Genomic DNA, 16,231 nt, shown 5'->3' on the forward strand with positions numbered 1-16,231 from the left:
TCCTTTCTTCTCTAGTATATGTATGCATTTCATGCTATAAATTTCCCTCTAAGCATTATTTTCACTGCATTCCACAAATTTTGATAAGTTGTATTTTCATTTTCATTGAGTTAAAAATATTTTTAAAATGTCTCTTGAGACTTTCCCTTTGCCCTATATGGTAATTTAAATCTTTACTATGTTGTCTTTCAAGCCATGAACATGATATATCTCTTTGTTTATTTAAATCTCCTTTAATTTCTTTCATCATATAAGACTGTACATGTTTTGCTAGATTTATACCTACAGAATTATTATTTTTGAACAACTGTAAATGGTATTGAATGTTTAATTTTGATGTCCATGTGTTTGTTGTAGCTTATAGAAATAGAATTAATTTTTGTATGTTGATCTTGTATCCTGTAACCCTGCTAAACTAAGAGGGTTTTTTTTTTAATGGATTTCTTGGGGGTTTTCTATCTAGATAATCATGCTATATGCAAATAGGTACAGTTTTACTTCTTCCTTTATGAACTGTATGCCTTTTACTTCTTCTTCTTGCCTTTTTGCACTGGATAGAACTTCCAGTACTATTTGTATAGCAGTGACGAGACTGGGCATTCTTACCTTGTTCCCAATGTTAAGTGAAATGTATTTAGTTTTTCACCATTAAGTAAGATGTTATCTTTAGGTTTTGGTAGGTGTTCATTGCCAGGTTAAGAAAGTTTTTCTCTATTCCTAGAGTTCTGAGAATTTTTATCGTAAATTCGTGTTGAATTTTGTCAGATGATTTTTCTACATTGATTGATGTGGTCATGTGGTGTTCTTCTTTAGTCTGTTAGCAAGGCGGGTTACATTGAATGTCAAATATTAAACCAGCCTTGCATTCTTGGAATAAATCTCACTTGTTCATAGCGTGTAATTCCTTTTGTATATTGCTGGATTCCAGTTACTAATATTTTTAGGATTTTTGCTTCTCTGGTCATGAGTAATACTGGTTTGTAGCTTTCCTTTTTTATAGTCTTGTTCTGGTTTTGATGTTAGGGTAACACTGGCTTCATGAAAAGACTGGAGAAGTGGTTCCCTCCTCTTCTATTTTTCTAGAAGAGATTGTATCGACTGTACTTTAAACATCTGGTTTTGAATTTAGCGCTTTTCTATGTATGGGAAGATGCATACAAGGGTCTGGGCTCAGTGCAATATGCACCTTGACTATCTAGGCTTTCCTCCATCCTGAATTCCTTTAGGGTGCACAGCTGCGGGAGGCTGCAGTGCTGATGGCGTGATGGCCACAACATCCTTTGTTTACTGATGTGGCAGGTGACATTCTTGTCCACACTCTCGTCATCTTGCGGTGGGGCTTCAGAGGTAGTGCCGTGTTCCACTTTGGCTGCTACTCTGTGCCTCTGTGTTTATGAGGACTTTGAAATAAGCATCATTTGTGAGCTCTTCAGGGTGGCCAAGACCTCTGCTGGAACATTCCGTGTGTGTCCTTTAAGAGGCATCTGCACGTCCATCGACTACATTTTACGATCTCCATGGTGGGCTCTCTCATGCAAAAGGTGACAAGTGCATGGCCTTAGGAGCAGCAGGTGCCAGATACTTCCACTGATTGCATTTCAAAGCTGCTCGTGATGGAACAGGCAACAATTCCATGTTCATTCACTAAGTCATTCACTTGTTTGACAAATGAACACCCTCCACGTACGGGGCCTGTGGGTGCTGAGATTAAGGGGGGTGGGCCTCAAGGATCTTATTTGCTAAAGTGGAGGCATTAAGGGAACAGTCGTTTGCGCCAAGGTAAATGTGAGCTGTGTTCGAAGTCCTGTGATTCAGAGCAGAGGGTTTCACAGCTCATCAGAACTCATAGTCTGACCTGCGTAACGTGCCTGTTTCCTTAGAGCACTTCCTGTACCAGCCCTGGGCATCTGTGGAGAGGCGTGGCCCTTTCCTCCTGCAATGTTCCTGGAGGGAGACAGATGTATACTTGATCTTATCTGATGAGGACTCTGTGCATGTGGACAAGGGGTAGAGGGTACAATGAGTTATGTAGTGGGTGTCAGTGAAGCCTTTGCTAAGAGGTAACACATAAGGCCAGTGTCCTGGAGGACGTGCGGGCACGTGCCTGTCTTGTGAGAGAAAACAGTACTGTAAGGCACAGAGATGTGAAACATCATAGGATGCAGGAGGAGATGCAGCTGGTTGTTATCTTAAAGGGGCAGGCAAGGGTCTGTGAAGCTGCAGAGAGAAGGCCGCCTGGGTCGGGCAGGAGGGTAGCTTGAGCTTTGCCATGTGGCTCTCTTACTCCCATTGAAACGAACGCGTGCTGGTCATCATTCTGCACATGCGTAACTCAGTGCCCGACCCTGAGTTGTGGACCCTGAATGCCTCGATGTCTTAGGGAGCTTGCTGACCCTGGAGGTCTAGCCAGTTTCCGGAGGTCTGAAAGGCAAGTGAGGCTTTCCTAAGCAAACCAGCCACTCGGAGCCCACAAGCTCTGACCACCTCCTTCATGATTTCGCAAAGAGGCTGCAGCCCCTTCAAAGTCAAAACCCGCCGCTCAGATCAGGGGTACGTTGGGCAGATTTGAACTTGGAAATCAGAATCACTGTCCCTCCACAAACTCTCTGTGGCTTGTAATAATGTTCCCTTTCTCGTCTCTATGGTTTGCCTTCCTGACTTGCTAAGGTCAGGATCGAGGGGGAGGGCGGAGCCTGCAGGGCTTGTATTAGAGCAGATCGGGCCCATGGTGAGGGCGGCGGCGGAGAAGGAGGGGAGGGGACAGCGGGGAGTAGCAGGACCGCCCCGGGCTCTCAGAGATGGGGCGCCCACACAGGCCCCGCCTGTCTCCCCCTGCACAAATGTGATTAGGCCCCTGCAGAGCGCCTGTAATCAGGTTAGCATCACTGAGCTGAACTGGGGTAATCAGAGCCCGGAGCGGAGCAGGTGCTGGGCTTTAAAGCGGTGTCTGAGAGTGAGGACAAGCTGACTCACAGCCACTAGAACACCAAGCACGCAGGGCCCGCCCCTCCCCCCTCCGCTCCCCCCCAACCCCGTCCCCTTCCGGCCCGCCTGGAACAGCCTCGCGAGAGCCTGGATCCCCGTGCCGCCCACGTGCGGCCCGGTGAGCCGCAAAGGGCTGGGGTCGGTTGGAAGGGCCTCTGGCACGGTCCAGCGTGCTGCGTTCTCTAGGCGGCAGGACCAGAGTTCACGCCCCTGGGCTCACCTTGTGGTCTGCTCCTGCCTGCGTGTCCCTGGACCAACCCCTGACCCCGCCACAGGAGGCTCACTTAAACCAATTGTAAAGTAGGGGTCCCTGAAGGCATCCGGCTCAGGAGGGTCGTGATGGCTGGATATAATCTCTGCAAAGCTCCCAGGCCTGGCTGAGACGTGTTCTCTCCTGAGGCCACTCCTAGGACTGGGCATCATTTTCTTGTTGTTTTTACAGAATGCTCCATGCTCAGAACAAAAACATCAACAACTACATGAAAAGCTAAGAATATACGGTTTATATTAACCAAATCTCATCATAAGAGACAAGCAGTACTAATATTTGGTGGAATCGTTCTAGACACACTCCTGTGTACACATTAACGGAAAATAATTTTAACAACAATTTAATAATTTTTAATGTTTAGGTGTAATTTTAAAAACAGAAGGTATGGCGTTTATTTCCATTAGAATTTAGCTGAGGAAAATGAGATGAAACTGAAGGAATTGCTGAACTACAGAAGCGTCATTCCTAAGAGACTCTTAAAATTGAGAAAATAAATGACAAGTGATATTAAAAAGGTTTAATCATCCTTTGGTTTTTTGAAGCTACATGGTTTATGACATAGACATAGCATTTTAAGAGTTCCATGCTCTACCTACCAAACTAGGCCCCTTAGACAAAGCATTTTAGTATTCAGTTATATATTGCAAACACCAGAGAAAAATCGCTCACTGACTTGGAGTCCCACTAAGTCATTTATCTTGTCAAGATGAAACATGTGGAGAATGCTTGGCACTTGAACCAGGGAGGGGATGGGCACAGAGGCAGGGAGGAAAGGGGCTGAGAAGCCACGGGAAACGTTGAGGCTAGAAGGTCTACACCCGCAGACCTTAGGGTCTGGGCAGGTCCTGGTCTAGTGCATTTGTGTTGAAAATGAGAAAACAAAAACCCAGCAGGTGCCAGTGTGATGCAGAACTGGGCCTCCAGCCCCGGCCTTTTTGCCCCAAATGCTCAGCTTCAATGTCTGTGTATTCATCTTGCCTTTTTATTTTCTGTGTTGGTGATGCCTGGATGTCTTAAGGACCTTGCTGACCCTGGAGGTCTAGCCAGTTCCTGGAGAGCTGAAAGGCAAGTGAGCCTTTCCTAAGCAAACCAGCCACCCGGAGCCCACAAGCCCTGCCCACCTCCCCTTTACGAGTCTCTCACACTCCAGGCCACACCTCTCCTTCCCCGATCCCCCCAGAGCCAAGGACCAGACAACCAGGGCAGTCCCTGTGCCTCACAGCCTGCTGAAATCATCTGAAAGAATTCACACTTGTCAATCCTAAGCCTGCCTGCTCTGCCTCACCTGTTCCTTTCTGCAGGGAACCCATAGTTCCCGCCCACCTTTTCCCTTCCCTCTGCCTCCTGACTGACCCCGATGCTTCCCTGTGTGGCTCTGCATGGCATGGCATCCCCTCTCCCCATGGGTATAACGAGCTATCTTTTTACTGGCAATGTCCTCCCAACCTGTTGGTCTTGCCACACCTGAATAGCAAAGTAACACTCTCTCCGGCCCAGGTGACTGTATCAGCTGAGCCATCACAGAGCGGAACCCATGCCCCCCTGGCCAGAGCACTTTGACTCTCTTTGAAAGACACATTTGGTTTTCAGGTCAAATGCAGGTGGTCGCAGGGGAAATGCACCAGAGAGGCCTCCAGCTGGGTTCTCAGGTTTCCTAGCTTGTGTGTTTCCGACCCCTGTGTCTCTCTTCTCAGGGCACAGAGCATTGCTGGGGGCTCCATAAAGGCCACACAGATTGAATGAAATTTCACAGCCTTATCACATGGAAAGAGAAATTTCATTATCCAGACTGTGCCCGCCACTGTAAATCAATTAGGCTCTTTGGTTTGGAAACATAAGATGCTTTTTGATCATTTGGAGAGCGTTTGCATGCAGCAAATGTTTCAGCCCCTGTTCTGTGCTAGCAAAATGTGAGTTCCTAGCAACACAAAGAAATAAGACGTAGACCCTGGTTGCAAGATTTCATGGGTCAGGAGGGAGAGACAGCTTGGTGAGTGGGAATTTACAAGTCAGGCGCGCAGGTGTGATCACAGAGCTGCAGGGCGCTCAGGGAGCAGAAGTGAGACGGCAGAGAATTCCCAGCCACGTCTCCCAGCTGGGTGACCAACTGTTCTCAAAGCTTTCTCGGGACACCCTTTAAGAATTATTTTCAGGGTCGGGAGGGCTTTCTCGTGAATTTCCTTAGGAGAGCAAAGCTTCATCTTTCGAGGGTTGAAGTTAATCTTTGGGAACAGTTTCATTCAGAGAGAAGGGCAGCAGGTGAACACCAGTGAGTGATGCCGTTGGTCCAACTCTGAGCTGACGCGGAGGCTGGTCCAGAAGCAGCATCGCACGAGGTCTGGAGCAGCCCCAGCCAGGCCGATGACGTGCGCATCATTCCGTGTGCATCATTCCGTGTGCTTGCCCTGCGCGCGCGCGCGCACACACACACACACACACACACTCAGCTAAGAAAATCCAGGCTCCCTACTTCATGGAAGGAATGATATCCCTATAGTCGATATACACACTTGTATCAATAAAGCGGATAACAGGGAACGCTGTTCACACGGTCTGGGCCTTCCTTCCTGTCCCTCGGCATCCTGGGAAATCTGTGCCAGTGCCCTTTGTAATCTCACAGCCTAGTTTTCTGTTACCAGCTCTGTTTCTCTCAACCTGTTATGATGCTTCCATGCAAATAGTAAATACATATCCACAGACTCACCTCTCCATCCAGCACACGTTCAGCCAGCATGTGTATTCAGGCTGTGGGCCCCATCTGGGTGGGGGTGGTAGCTGTGTGTGTGTGTAGGGTACGGCAGTGACTACGATGCAGGGCTGAAAGGACCTCTGCTTCCTGCTCTCCAGGTGGTGGCCACGCTGGGGACCACATCCTGCTGCTCTTTTGACAACCTCTTAGAAGTGGGTCCCATCTGTAAGTATCTGATTAAAATTTTCCTTTGGAAAATGGGCTCAGTATCCGGGGACTTCAGTAGACTGCCTCTTTGGTCTCTCCTTCATAATATTAACTTCATATCATAATGTAGTATATAAAATGTAATATAATTATATAGTAATAAAATATATTAATATAATATTAACATCGTTAAACTTATTGCAGGATAGTTTGCCAAACTCTTCTCGTGTTTACAGTGACACAAACCTCCTTAGCTTGAACCCCATAAACTCGGAATTTGGGCTAATTGGACAAAAGCTAAGCTTAGCTGTACCAACACGCTATTGGTAAGAAAACTATAACAGTGATGACAGATTACAAAGGCTGTGTTGCCCCCAGTTGAGGGGAATCAGCTCTTCAGACTCTCAGAGGGTCATGTGTGTGATGGCAGGAGAATTTTCTGTCCTTGGAGTAGGTCTTCCAGCATCTTTTTTTGCCTTTTTGGAATTCCTGAATATAATTGAGCACATTAAAGTGATTAAGCAAATCAATATCAAAAAACTGGATTTCTCCCAAGAAGAGTGTGTGCTTCGTGTGTCTGCCGGGCCCCCTCACCTCCCCCTCACTGGAGCACTGAGGTTTTCTCCGAGACAAGAATTCAGAGCATTCAAAGGTGAGCCCTGAATAAGAGGCTTCTTTAAGCAGAGGCCCTGGGAGCTCAGCAGGCCCAGGAGGTTTTCTGTGGCCAGAAAGCCTTTCCTCAGGCAGGGGTCCTGGCTTGTGACCCTCCCCTCCTCTGTCCTCGGGGCAGGAGGGCCTGTCCCACCGCTGCAGGCCGAGCTGCTGCCCCGGGAAGGGGAGGGCCGGGTGGCAGGAGTCATCGGAAGGGTCTGGGGGTTTCATGGCCGAGCTGCGGCTTGTCCCACTGGGACCTGGCTCACTGCCCGTCTGTGGAGCCCCAGCAGGCTCTTGCCTCTCCTCACCTGGGTCTGCCTGTGGACCACACTCACGGGGTGCGGGAGTGGACCCTCTCTCCCCCGGTGTGACTGAAGTCTGATGGAATGTGCTGGGCAGGGCTGCGTCACAGGCAGCCGTGGTGCAGCCTGGGCCACCCTTGAAGCCGTGTGCCTCAATTCTGAGCTGCGTCTCCATCTGCGAAGTAGAGATGGAAACATTTATTGTAAAGTGATGGGATTCTGAGTGGATGAGTTAATGCACGGAGAGGGCGCGAGACAAGAGCGAGAGAGGAGGGCTTCCCTGGTGGCACAGTGGTTGAGAGTCCGCCTGCCGATGCAGGGGACATGGGTTCGTGCCCCGGTCCAGGAGGATCCCACATGCCGCGGAGCGGCTGGGCCCGTGAGCCATGGCCGCTGAGCCTGCGCGTCCGGAGCCAGTGCTCCACAACGGGAGAGGCCACAACAGTGAGAGGCCTGCGTACCGCAAAAAAAAAAAAAAAAAAAAAAGAGCGAGAGAGGAGCCTTCGTGCTTTGAGGGGACGTGGAGCCGGTGGCTGGTGGGTCAAGTGGCTGCTGGTGTGGCCTGGCCCGTTCCCATGGGCTCCGCCACTGTGACCGTGGCAGATGTCTGTCTGAGTAGCTGGCCGGAGGTGGGGCCGCAGGGCCGGGGGCTGGGAGCCGGGAGGAGGGACAAGCCAGTCGTGGCTGCAGCGGTGGCCTCACGGACTGCAAACCCTGGTCCCAGGCCAAGGCGCTGAGCCCCTGGACTCAGATGTCAGGTCGGGAGCTGGACGTCCTGGCCCGCGGCTGGCTGATGTCACTCCGGGGCCATGGGATTAGAGGGCCGGGTCACCTGCCGGGCACAGCCCACAGGGTCCTGCCGCCCCAGCACCGGCTGTCCTGATGTCCAGGGGCTCCCCCTGCGCTCGGGCCTGGGGGCCATGGGAAGACCTGGATCGGGGATGCGTACGGTGCCAGAAGCCGAGGCTGTTCTGGGCAGGCGTGGCGAGTGCCACAGCGCTCCACTCGCTGCCGAGGTTTATCCACGAAGCCGATTTGGGCAATTCTGTTCATTACCAGCCATGCTCTTACTAATCATCGGTGGTGACTTGACAGTGAATGAGCGCCTTTCGCCTGCTTCCCCTTCTCTGACGTCATTTACTTGAGTCGCCAAATATTTAGCATCCTTTAACTTCAGACAGGACCAGGCCCACCTTGTTCTCCCGTGCGGTTGGACTACACCATTAAGATAATTCAGATTATGTATCTGCGCACCACTGCGTGACCAAGAGAGCAGGTCAAAACTCGGTTTTCTCCCAACTGCTGCTTTAGGAAAGACACTTTCTGTTTAGCTCCTTTCCAAACAATTTGCCAGAGAGACTGTTTCAGTTGGTCCTCTTGGACCGGTCCGTGGAATTTCCTGGCAGATTTTATTGAGAACAGGATGAGAAACAGAAAGCAGAGAGTTGCAGGGCTTCCCTGGTGGTGCAGTGGGTGAGAGTCCGCCTGCCAATGCAGGGGACACGGGTTCGTGCCCCGGTCCGGGAAGATCCCACGTGCCGCGGAGCGGCTGGGCCCGTGAGGCATGGCCGCTGAGCCTGTGTGTCCGGAGCCTGTGCTCCGCAATGGGAGAGGCCACAGCAGTGAGAGGCCCGTGTACCGCAAAAAAAAAAAAAGAAAAGAAAAGAAAGCAGAGAGTTGCAGGTATACAGGCAGGCAGTGTGAAAGTGGGAAGCGGGGGTCCCAGGGCTGTGGCAGGGGGAGGGGTGCCTGGCGGGTCTGTAGCTGATGGTGCCAGAGGCCTGTCTGCTCCTGTCCACGGGGGCCTCGAAAGGAAACAGGCAAGGCAGTGGGGGCCCGACAGGCACAGGGGCTGCCCCTTCCCTCTTGGACGCATCAGAAACCTCCCCGTCGAGGCGGCCTTGCCTGCGTACTGGGTGGGCCTCGTCCTGGGCCATGTGACTCCTGTGCTCTGGCCTTGGGGTCTCAGTGACCCCTGACCCCTACAGATACCCACCGTATTCGGTGGGCACGGAAGGCAGGTCGTGCTGTCAGCCGATCACACGTAAGACTTGGGATGCAGAGGTGGTGCTCGAGGCTGTTCCCCTCCCCGTGGAGAGAAGAGAAGCCCATTGGGAATCCACTCCCCATGGGCGTCTGGAAGTTCCTCCTGCAGGGGTTTTAGGCCAACTACACGGTTAGAGGGAATCCAGTCCCTCAAAGGCTGTCCCTGGTCCTGACACCAGCTCCAGGGTCAGGGCTTCCAAAGCTGCCCTCTGGTTTGACGCTCCACACCTGAGCGCATCCTTGTGGTTACGGTTTACGGCAGGAGGAGGTGCCTGGGGCAGAGTGGGGAAGGGTCCAAACTTGGGGCTTCGGGTCGTCCTCTCCTGCGAAGTCACCCTGGGTCCCCCCCGCCAGCCCTGATGCGTGACAGTAGGCCCAGAGAGCGGGCCCTCCCTGCCAGGGAAGCTTGCCGAGCCTTCGGTGTCAGGGTTTGTACTGGGCTGTGTCACACACTGGCCGGGAAGCTGCCCTCCTTCCCCAGCCCCTCCTGGATATCCAGCTCATACCTTTGGTTCCCAGTCCTTCAGGACTCAGGACTGACATGGAATGGCCGTCTGGGGGCCGCAACTCCTCTCAGGACAGGCCTTCCAGGGGCTAGAGGTCCCCTCCCTAGAGCTGAGGGCAAAGGCCAGAGCTCTTCTGGGGTAAGGCTAGTTCTCTCTGCCACCTTCTTTCTGGTGCCCCGCTTTCGAAACCCTGAGCGGCCCCCCATCATTCCCCACCCACTGCCCCTCCTGGATCTCCCGTACCTTCTGGAGTGACAGAGCCTTGGGGGCTGGCATCGTTACAGCCCCGTCCTGGGGGTTCAGGGTCAGATCTCCTCTCCTCCATCTGTCCCGGGGTAGGTCCGGCTAAAGTAAGGGGGTGTGGGTTTTACTGTGTTACAAGCATCCCTCTCTCAGGGTGAGGGCCGAGGGGGAAGGAGAGCCCGTTTGCAGCTCCCAGACTCCGTCCCCTCCTCCAGCCCTCACGGCTGTGTCCCTCCTGCCTTGTCTGCCTGACCCTTCGCTGCTCAGTCCTGAGCCAGACACAGTCAAACTCCACCCAAGCACCTCCATCAGAAAATGCAGCTTCCCTCAGCAGCTCCCACAGCCCCGAGGAGACCACAGACCTGCCTTGAGATTTTGTGTCTATCCTGCACGTGCGTCTGAAGCGTCTCCCTCCCCTCAGCGGGTCTGAGCTGTAGCAGCAACAGAACAGATGTCAGCATTGCTGCAGCAGTGACAGCCGTCCCGTCCTTTCCTGATCCCCTTTCTCCCTTCCTGGCTCATGGCCACATCCATGGGGGGCTCCACGGGTGCCTGGGGAGGCTGGTCTGAGTGCAGCGATGAACCCGTAAGACGTGCTTTAGGTTCACTCAGCGTGATCCTCTGTGGTGATATCACCACCCCCGGACACATTTGATCCTGATCCAACCAAAGGCTTCATCCCTTCCATCCCGAAGATCAAACTGAATCGAGGCTTTGAATTGCCTCTTCTGTCTTTTATCAACAGAGCTCAGAACCACTCCTCACTCCTCATAGCGTCGTGTGTGATCAATCAGCCTCACGCACGCAAAAGTGAACCGTGAATCCATCCACCAGCACAAATGCAGGTGCCGACGGACCCCTGCCAGGGTGCCCTGATCTGGTGCTCCTGGGGCAGCTCCGCCCGTGGAAGGGAAGGACGCCCACCCCTTGCTGCAGACCTGCAACCTCTCCTGATTGCATATTTCACGGCTGTGGGCAGTCTACAGCACGGAGGCAGGAAATAATTACGGGGATCCCGTCGCTCCTCTAGGAGCGAGTCTGTCCTAGTGTCGTGATGGGCACATATGAGTGTTACCTAGTTTGTCCCTCAAGGTCTGGGTGCTGTTTCATCTCCATTTGCTAAGAGGGGAACGAGCTTGCAGGAGGGCAGTAAGACCACACGGTGGCTGGGTGGCTGGAGATGGGAGTGGAGCCCAGATAGGCTCGAATCGAGGGAGCACATTTATTTTTTATTTTACTTTTTTTTTGGCCGCACCATGTAGCATGTGGGATCTTAGATCCCCAACCAGGGATCGAACCTGTGTCCCCTGCAGTGGAAGCTCGGAGCCCTAACCACTGGACAGCCAGGAAAGTCCCGAGGGACCACATTTAGACAGGACTCTATCCCAGCTCAAAGTCAGGCAGGTGCCCTTCCCGCGAGACTTTTCCAGTGCGGCTGGAACACAAAAATCTCATTCATGAAGGGAGCTGAGAATGATCTCAGGAAGCGTAAAGCTGGTGACTGAACTTCCTGGGGGGGGTGGAGAGACCAGTGTGGACTGCGTGGTCCCAGCCTTAAGAGATGCTTGTGGGAAGGACTTCAGACCCAAGAGAATCGAGGAGAAAGTTCCCCAAGGGTGAGGTGGGGAGGGCAGAGCACGGCACCTACCTGGAGTAGATGTGGGTGGACGGGCTGCTGGTGTGGGGTAGGCTGGTTCCTTGGGGCTCTGCTGGGCGTGAGGGTCAACACCGAGGGTCAGGGGTTCCCCTCACCTCCATGCGTTCTCTGAGCTCTGGTCCCCGTGCCAGGCACCGTCGGGGCCAGTAGCACACGGCCTCTGCCTCAGCATCACTGCTTGTCAGGGATGCAGACATCAGGCCAACAAATGCTCTTGACAGACTGTATTTGAGAAGATGCTGGGCTGGGACAGGTGCTCTGACCCCGGGATGAGGGCGGCCCTCCGAGCACTCACAGGTCGCTTCTGGGCTTCAGGTCGCGAGGAGGACGTGTGGCTGCATGTGGACGCTGCCTACGCGGGCAGCGCCTTCATCTGCCCCGAGTTCCGGCATCTTCTGAATGGAGTGGAGGTGAGTATGCTCTTCCACAAGAGTGTTTTTGAAAGGTATCCTGTGACCGGTGACTTCTCCTTACAAGGATGTGACATTTATAATTTTTACTACTGTGGTTCATTTCAGCAAATGACTTCCAAACCAGTTTCTGTGATGAGCGGAGGTTACACTTCCCTGTGACAAGGGGTGAGAACCTTCCCGATCATACAGCCTTGTCTTCTCAAAATACACCTGACGTTTACACTATTTCTCCGTCTGCAAATCCTGGGCAGAGCTATCATGATAGGATAGAGTTGAGCTTACAAACGGTGGGGAACTGTTTAGGAAGAAAATAAAATCTGAATGAGTTTCAGATCAAGGGATAATTTTTTTAAAAACAACCTGCAATTCCATGTGCTCTGGATCAATAGTCATGTTCTGATCACGCAACTGAGCATGCTGTTCACTTTCACTGAGATGGAAAAAACAGCCACCAGTGCGCTGAAATGTCCTGAGCACTTTCAGAATTTGGAAAACATGGCCTGTAATGCCAGCTAAAGCATCTGCTGCTTTAGAGAAACAGCCACCAAAACGATTGACAGATGCTCTGCTTCTGCAGGGTGCAGAGTTAACACTAAGTGATGAGTTGTTTCAGGCTGGAGCCGGGTTTCACTGTCGGCAGCTCACGGGGCAGGAAGTTCCTCCTTGCCAGGGACTCAGATGTACATGCCATGAAGGGTCCAGGGTGGCAGACTTTGTCAGTGAGCGGGGGAAGAGGATAATAAATCAGAGGAGGCCAGGAATGGCTTCATGCTCAGAGGCAGGGCTTTCTCGAGACCTTGACCTCACAAGGTGCAAGGTCTTGGGCCTTGGACAGCCTGTTTGCATCCTGGCTTTGCCCTAGGACCAGCCATGTCCCCTCGGGCAGCCTGGTATCCTCTCCCCACCTCACAAGATGGATTTCGTAATCATGCCTCCTTTGAGGGGTTGTTTTAAGGATCAGAGAAGTTAACCATATTTCAAGGGCTGAGAAGCAGCGTCTGAATACAGCAAGCTATGCACGCATTCCACACCACTATCATTTTTCACCACGGCCTGGAGAGACCATCACTCCAAACCTCCCTCTGCTCTCTTGCCTGCCGCCGATCGATTTTCTAGTGACTAATTTGGATTCTCATAACACCATAACACCAGCAAAGTGGGTGTCAGAGGCATAGAGTACAAAATTCCCCTCTTTGGGATGAATAATGCCTTTATCACTAATGAATGAAGGTGCATTCTGGTTTATAGCTCCCTCACATCCATCCATTTATTCACTCGTTCATTCAATAATTACTTATTGATCACTGAATGTGTGCGAGGGCTTAGATGAACCCTCGGGGGGTAAATAGAGCTTCCAGAGACCTCTGGAAATATTGGGAAGGGGTGTAGTACGTGAGAACTTCTGGTAACGGGAAGCTCACACTGGCCTCTATAGTTCACGGCTGGTAGCTAGTTAGGTGGGTGTTTGGTGCTAGGAAGTGAAGAATAAATCTCTGTACCATGTAAATACCTTTTGTTGCGGTCCTGTGGTCTTGTGTGTGACGATACACATCACTGGGAATGTCTGTCCCTATGGTCTCCAGGGACCAAGGGCAAAGTATTCATGTGCGATGTATGTGCCCCTCCCAAGGCCTGGTCTTTTCTAACTCTGAGTATCAGGTGTAGAACCTCACGATCTGTCCCCCTTACCCTCTTCTCTTCTCCATGAACCCACAGCTCGAGGTTTCACTTTCATGGGGGTGTCCAATTGTCAGACCACCCCCGTGGTGGGGCTGCAGTGAGATCCTATCAGCAGCAGACAGGATTTCATACCCAGCAATGAGTCATTGCCATCTGTCCTCCTGTGGCCACTGGTCCCTGGGCTGGGAGGGCCTGCTGGTCAGCTCGCAGATAAGGAGTGCAATATCCTGTCTGGTCCGGTCCTTCCCTGCAGATAAGAACCTTCCTCTCCATCAGCAGGAAGAAAATGTCACAGTGGGTAATGAAAGACGTTTACACAGATCAGCCCCCAGGAGGGAACTAATAAAATGCCTAGCAAACAAAGCCCCTTCTTTCACCTTCTGTTTCTCGTTATCAACAAATGAAACTTGTCATTTCCTGTCTCTTTCTCAATATTGCTTTTATTGGAACCTCGAGGGAAATGAATCTGCTCCCCCAGAGCGGGCAGACAGGTGAGGTTGCCGTTGGTGACCACGCATCTCCCTGTCGGCCCCTCCTGGCTACCCCCTCTCCCTTCCCTCGTTGGGATGGAGAAGAGGCGTCCCACAGCCTTGGGGAGACTTCGAAGCTTCCCCCACTACGAGGTTCCTCCCAGCTGGGGCCTTGCCATGGCCGCTGCCATCCTTCTGCTTCAATTATTGATGCAGCCGTGTGGCCTCCAGGTGGACCCAGGTCCTGTTCATCAGTCCTCCAGGTGGACCCAGGTCCTGTTCATCAGCCAGAGGATATGCCAAGAGCCGGCGCTCTGATAATCTTAAGAGCTCGCCACTTGTGATGGCTCAGTGGAAACGCAGACTGCCCTCCTTGGCCAGTCTCGGTGGTTGAAATCTCTCATTTTTCTACTTGAAAATGGGATGACACTTGAACTTGAACCTAGAGCCAGCTGTTGGCAGTTGTTACCACTGGCATCCAGGAAGGGACCCTGTTACTGTTATGAGTACGGTGAATGTGGATGGTGTCTTTAGAAATAAAGGAGAAAACATTTAGATAAACGGGAACCGTTGTTGATCTGTTACATCAATGTGGGTAAAAGAACCAAACCCATTAAATGAAAAAAATGGGCTGAGCCTGATTACTGAAGATTAGCCATGAAATTTTCACTTTCCCATTGCTGCTCATGATACCTAAATTCTGAGAACTTTGCTAGTTCATAAAGCTGAGGAAACTTATGCATAAAGTATTTCCCAGGCCAGATCGGTCCAGTTGCCTGACATGGCACCTGTGAATTAAAATTTTGATTATTCCGAATTGTCCAGTAGTTTGAAATGTGGATAAATGTTATGTGACTTCAGACTGCAAATTTGAAAGCATGCAACATAAGCCGTGAGTTACATCTCATTTTATGTGGGAAAGTAGAACTGTGAATCTCCCCAATTAAAAATGAATTGGGACCCACAGTTTCAAAGCAGGCGAGCCCCCCCAGATATGAACTGTGTCTGTGTTGCTGCCAGGGTGGGTCTCCTCATGATGATAGAAACTTCCCATGACCTTTGTCAGGGTCAGGCTCCGATTATGCTTTGAAATTCTGCATATTTTCAATTATCCAGGGTCCTCGAAATGCATCCCTTGATCCAAATGTGATAGCCCTACACCAAATTAGGATTAACACATACATAATAAGAAGGCTCTAGATACTATCTCATTCCAATCCCTCACTTATAAATTCCTGTAGAAAAGGCTGCTGCCATATCAGTAGACAAAGGATGGTGTAGCCATCAAGCCATCACATGACAGCCGCCCTGAAAGTGAGCCCTGAGGGAACTCACGATGGGAAAGCACAGGACACTGGTCCCAGGTAGCCGAGGTGCCCATCAAAGGGATGATTTCAGTGAGTCCAGACTCTTGCATCTTCCCATAGATGCATAGAAAAGAGCTAAATTCCTTAACTTGAGATGTCTGGTTTTCTTTAATTAACAGTAATCTTTTGATGTTCCCACTACCTGGTCTTTGTTGCAAAAACCCCTCTAGATCCTGGCTCCCCGCTCGCCTCTTCAGAGCAGTCCCTCAGAGCTACCTGAGATGCTGTCTTCTGGGCTTGAAGTTCTCGGAAAGTCCGCCAAAAAAAGCATAACTCAACTTCTAGGTTGTGCATTTTTTTCAGTCGGCAACCTGGTACCCTTCACGTCCAGCGGACCTCAGCGTCGCTCTGGTTCTGTGGGTGTCTCTCTGCAGGGCACACCCTCCCCTGAGGTACATCCCAGCCCGGCTCAGCCTGTCCCTTCCCTCCGCCTCTGAGCGGGGAGCCAGCTTGAGGGCTACCTGGCGGTCGTTTTCATATGGCCCAGGGACTGTTCTCTTGCCAGGTCTCCCGGCTTAACCAGAGCTGCAGGAGGTCAGTAGCCATTTTCTCATCACGTGGTTCCCTGGGCCAGCGACCTGGCTGGCTTTACAACCACGGAGCAGCGACAGTCTCAGTGTTTGCACTGGACGGTTTCTGCGTCACCCTCGGGAGCTGCACTGGAGAGTTTGTGGCTCTGATTGCACGCCTTCCCCACGAAGCAGAACTCCCATCCAGGCCACATGGACAGGCGGTTGTGCC

The 16,231-nt window shown here is 51.6% G+C and overlaps 1 protein-coding gene across 1 annotated transcript in view; it reads left to right on the forward strand.

Annotated features, from left to right (window-relative positions):
* The window catches only part of DDC (dopa decarboxylase), a 76,047-nt gene that overhangs the window by 38,733 nt on the left and 21,083 nt on the right, over positions 1-16,231 (forward strand). Inside the window, exons 7-8 of the mRNA XM_082661882.1 lie at positions 6,104-6,170; positions 11,876-11,970. Coding sequence (XP_082518008.1) covers positions 6,104-6,170; positions 11,876-11,970 — 162 coding nt within the window. The remainder of the gene's footprint in view (positions 1-6,103; positions 6,171-11,875; positions 11,971-16,231) is intronic.

Source organism: Grampus griseus (assembly GCF_964374135.1).
Source record: "Grampus griseus genome assembly, chromosome: 9".
NCBI classification, from domain to species: domain Eukaryota; kingdom Metazoa; phylum Chordata; class Mammalia; order Artiodactyla; family Delphinidae; genus Grampus; species Grampus griseus.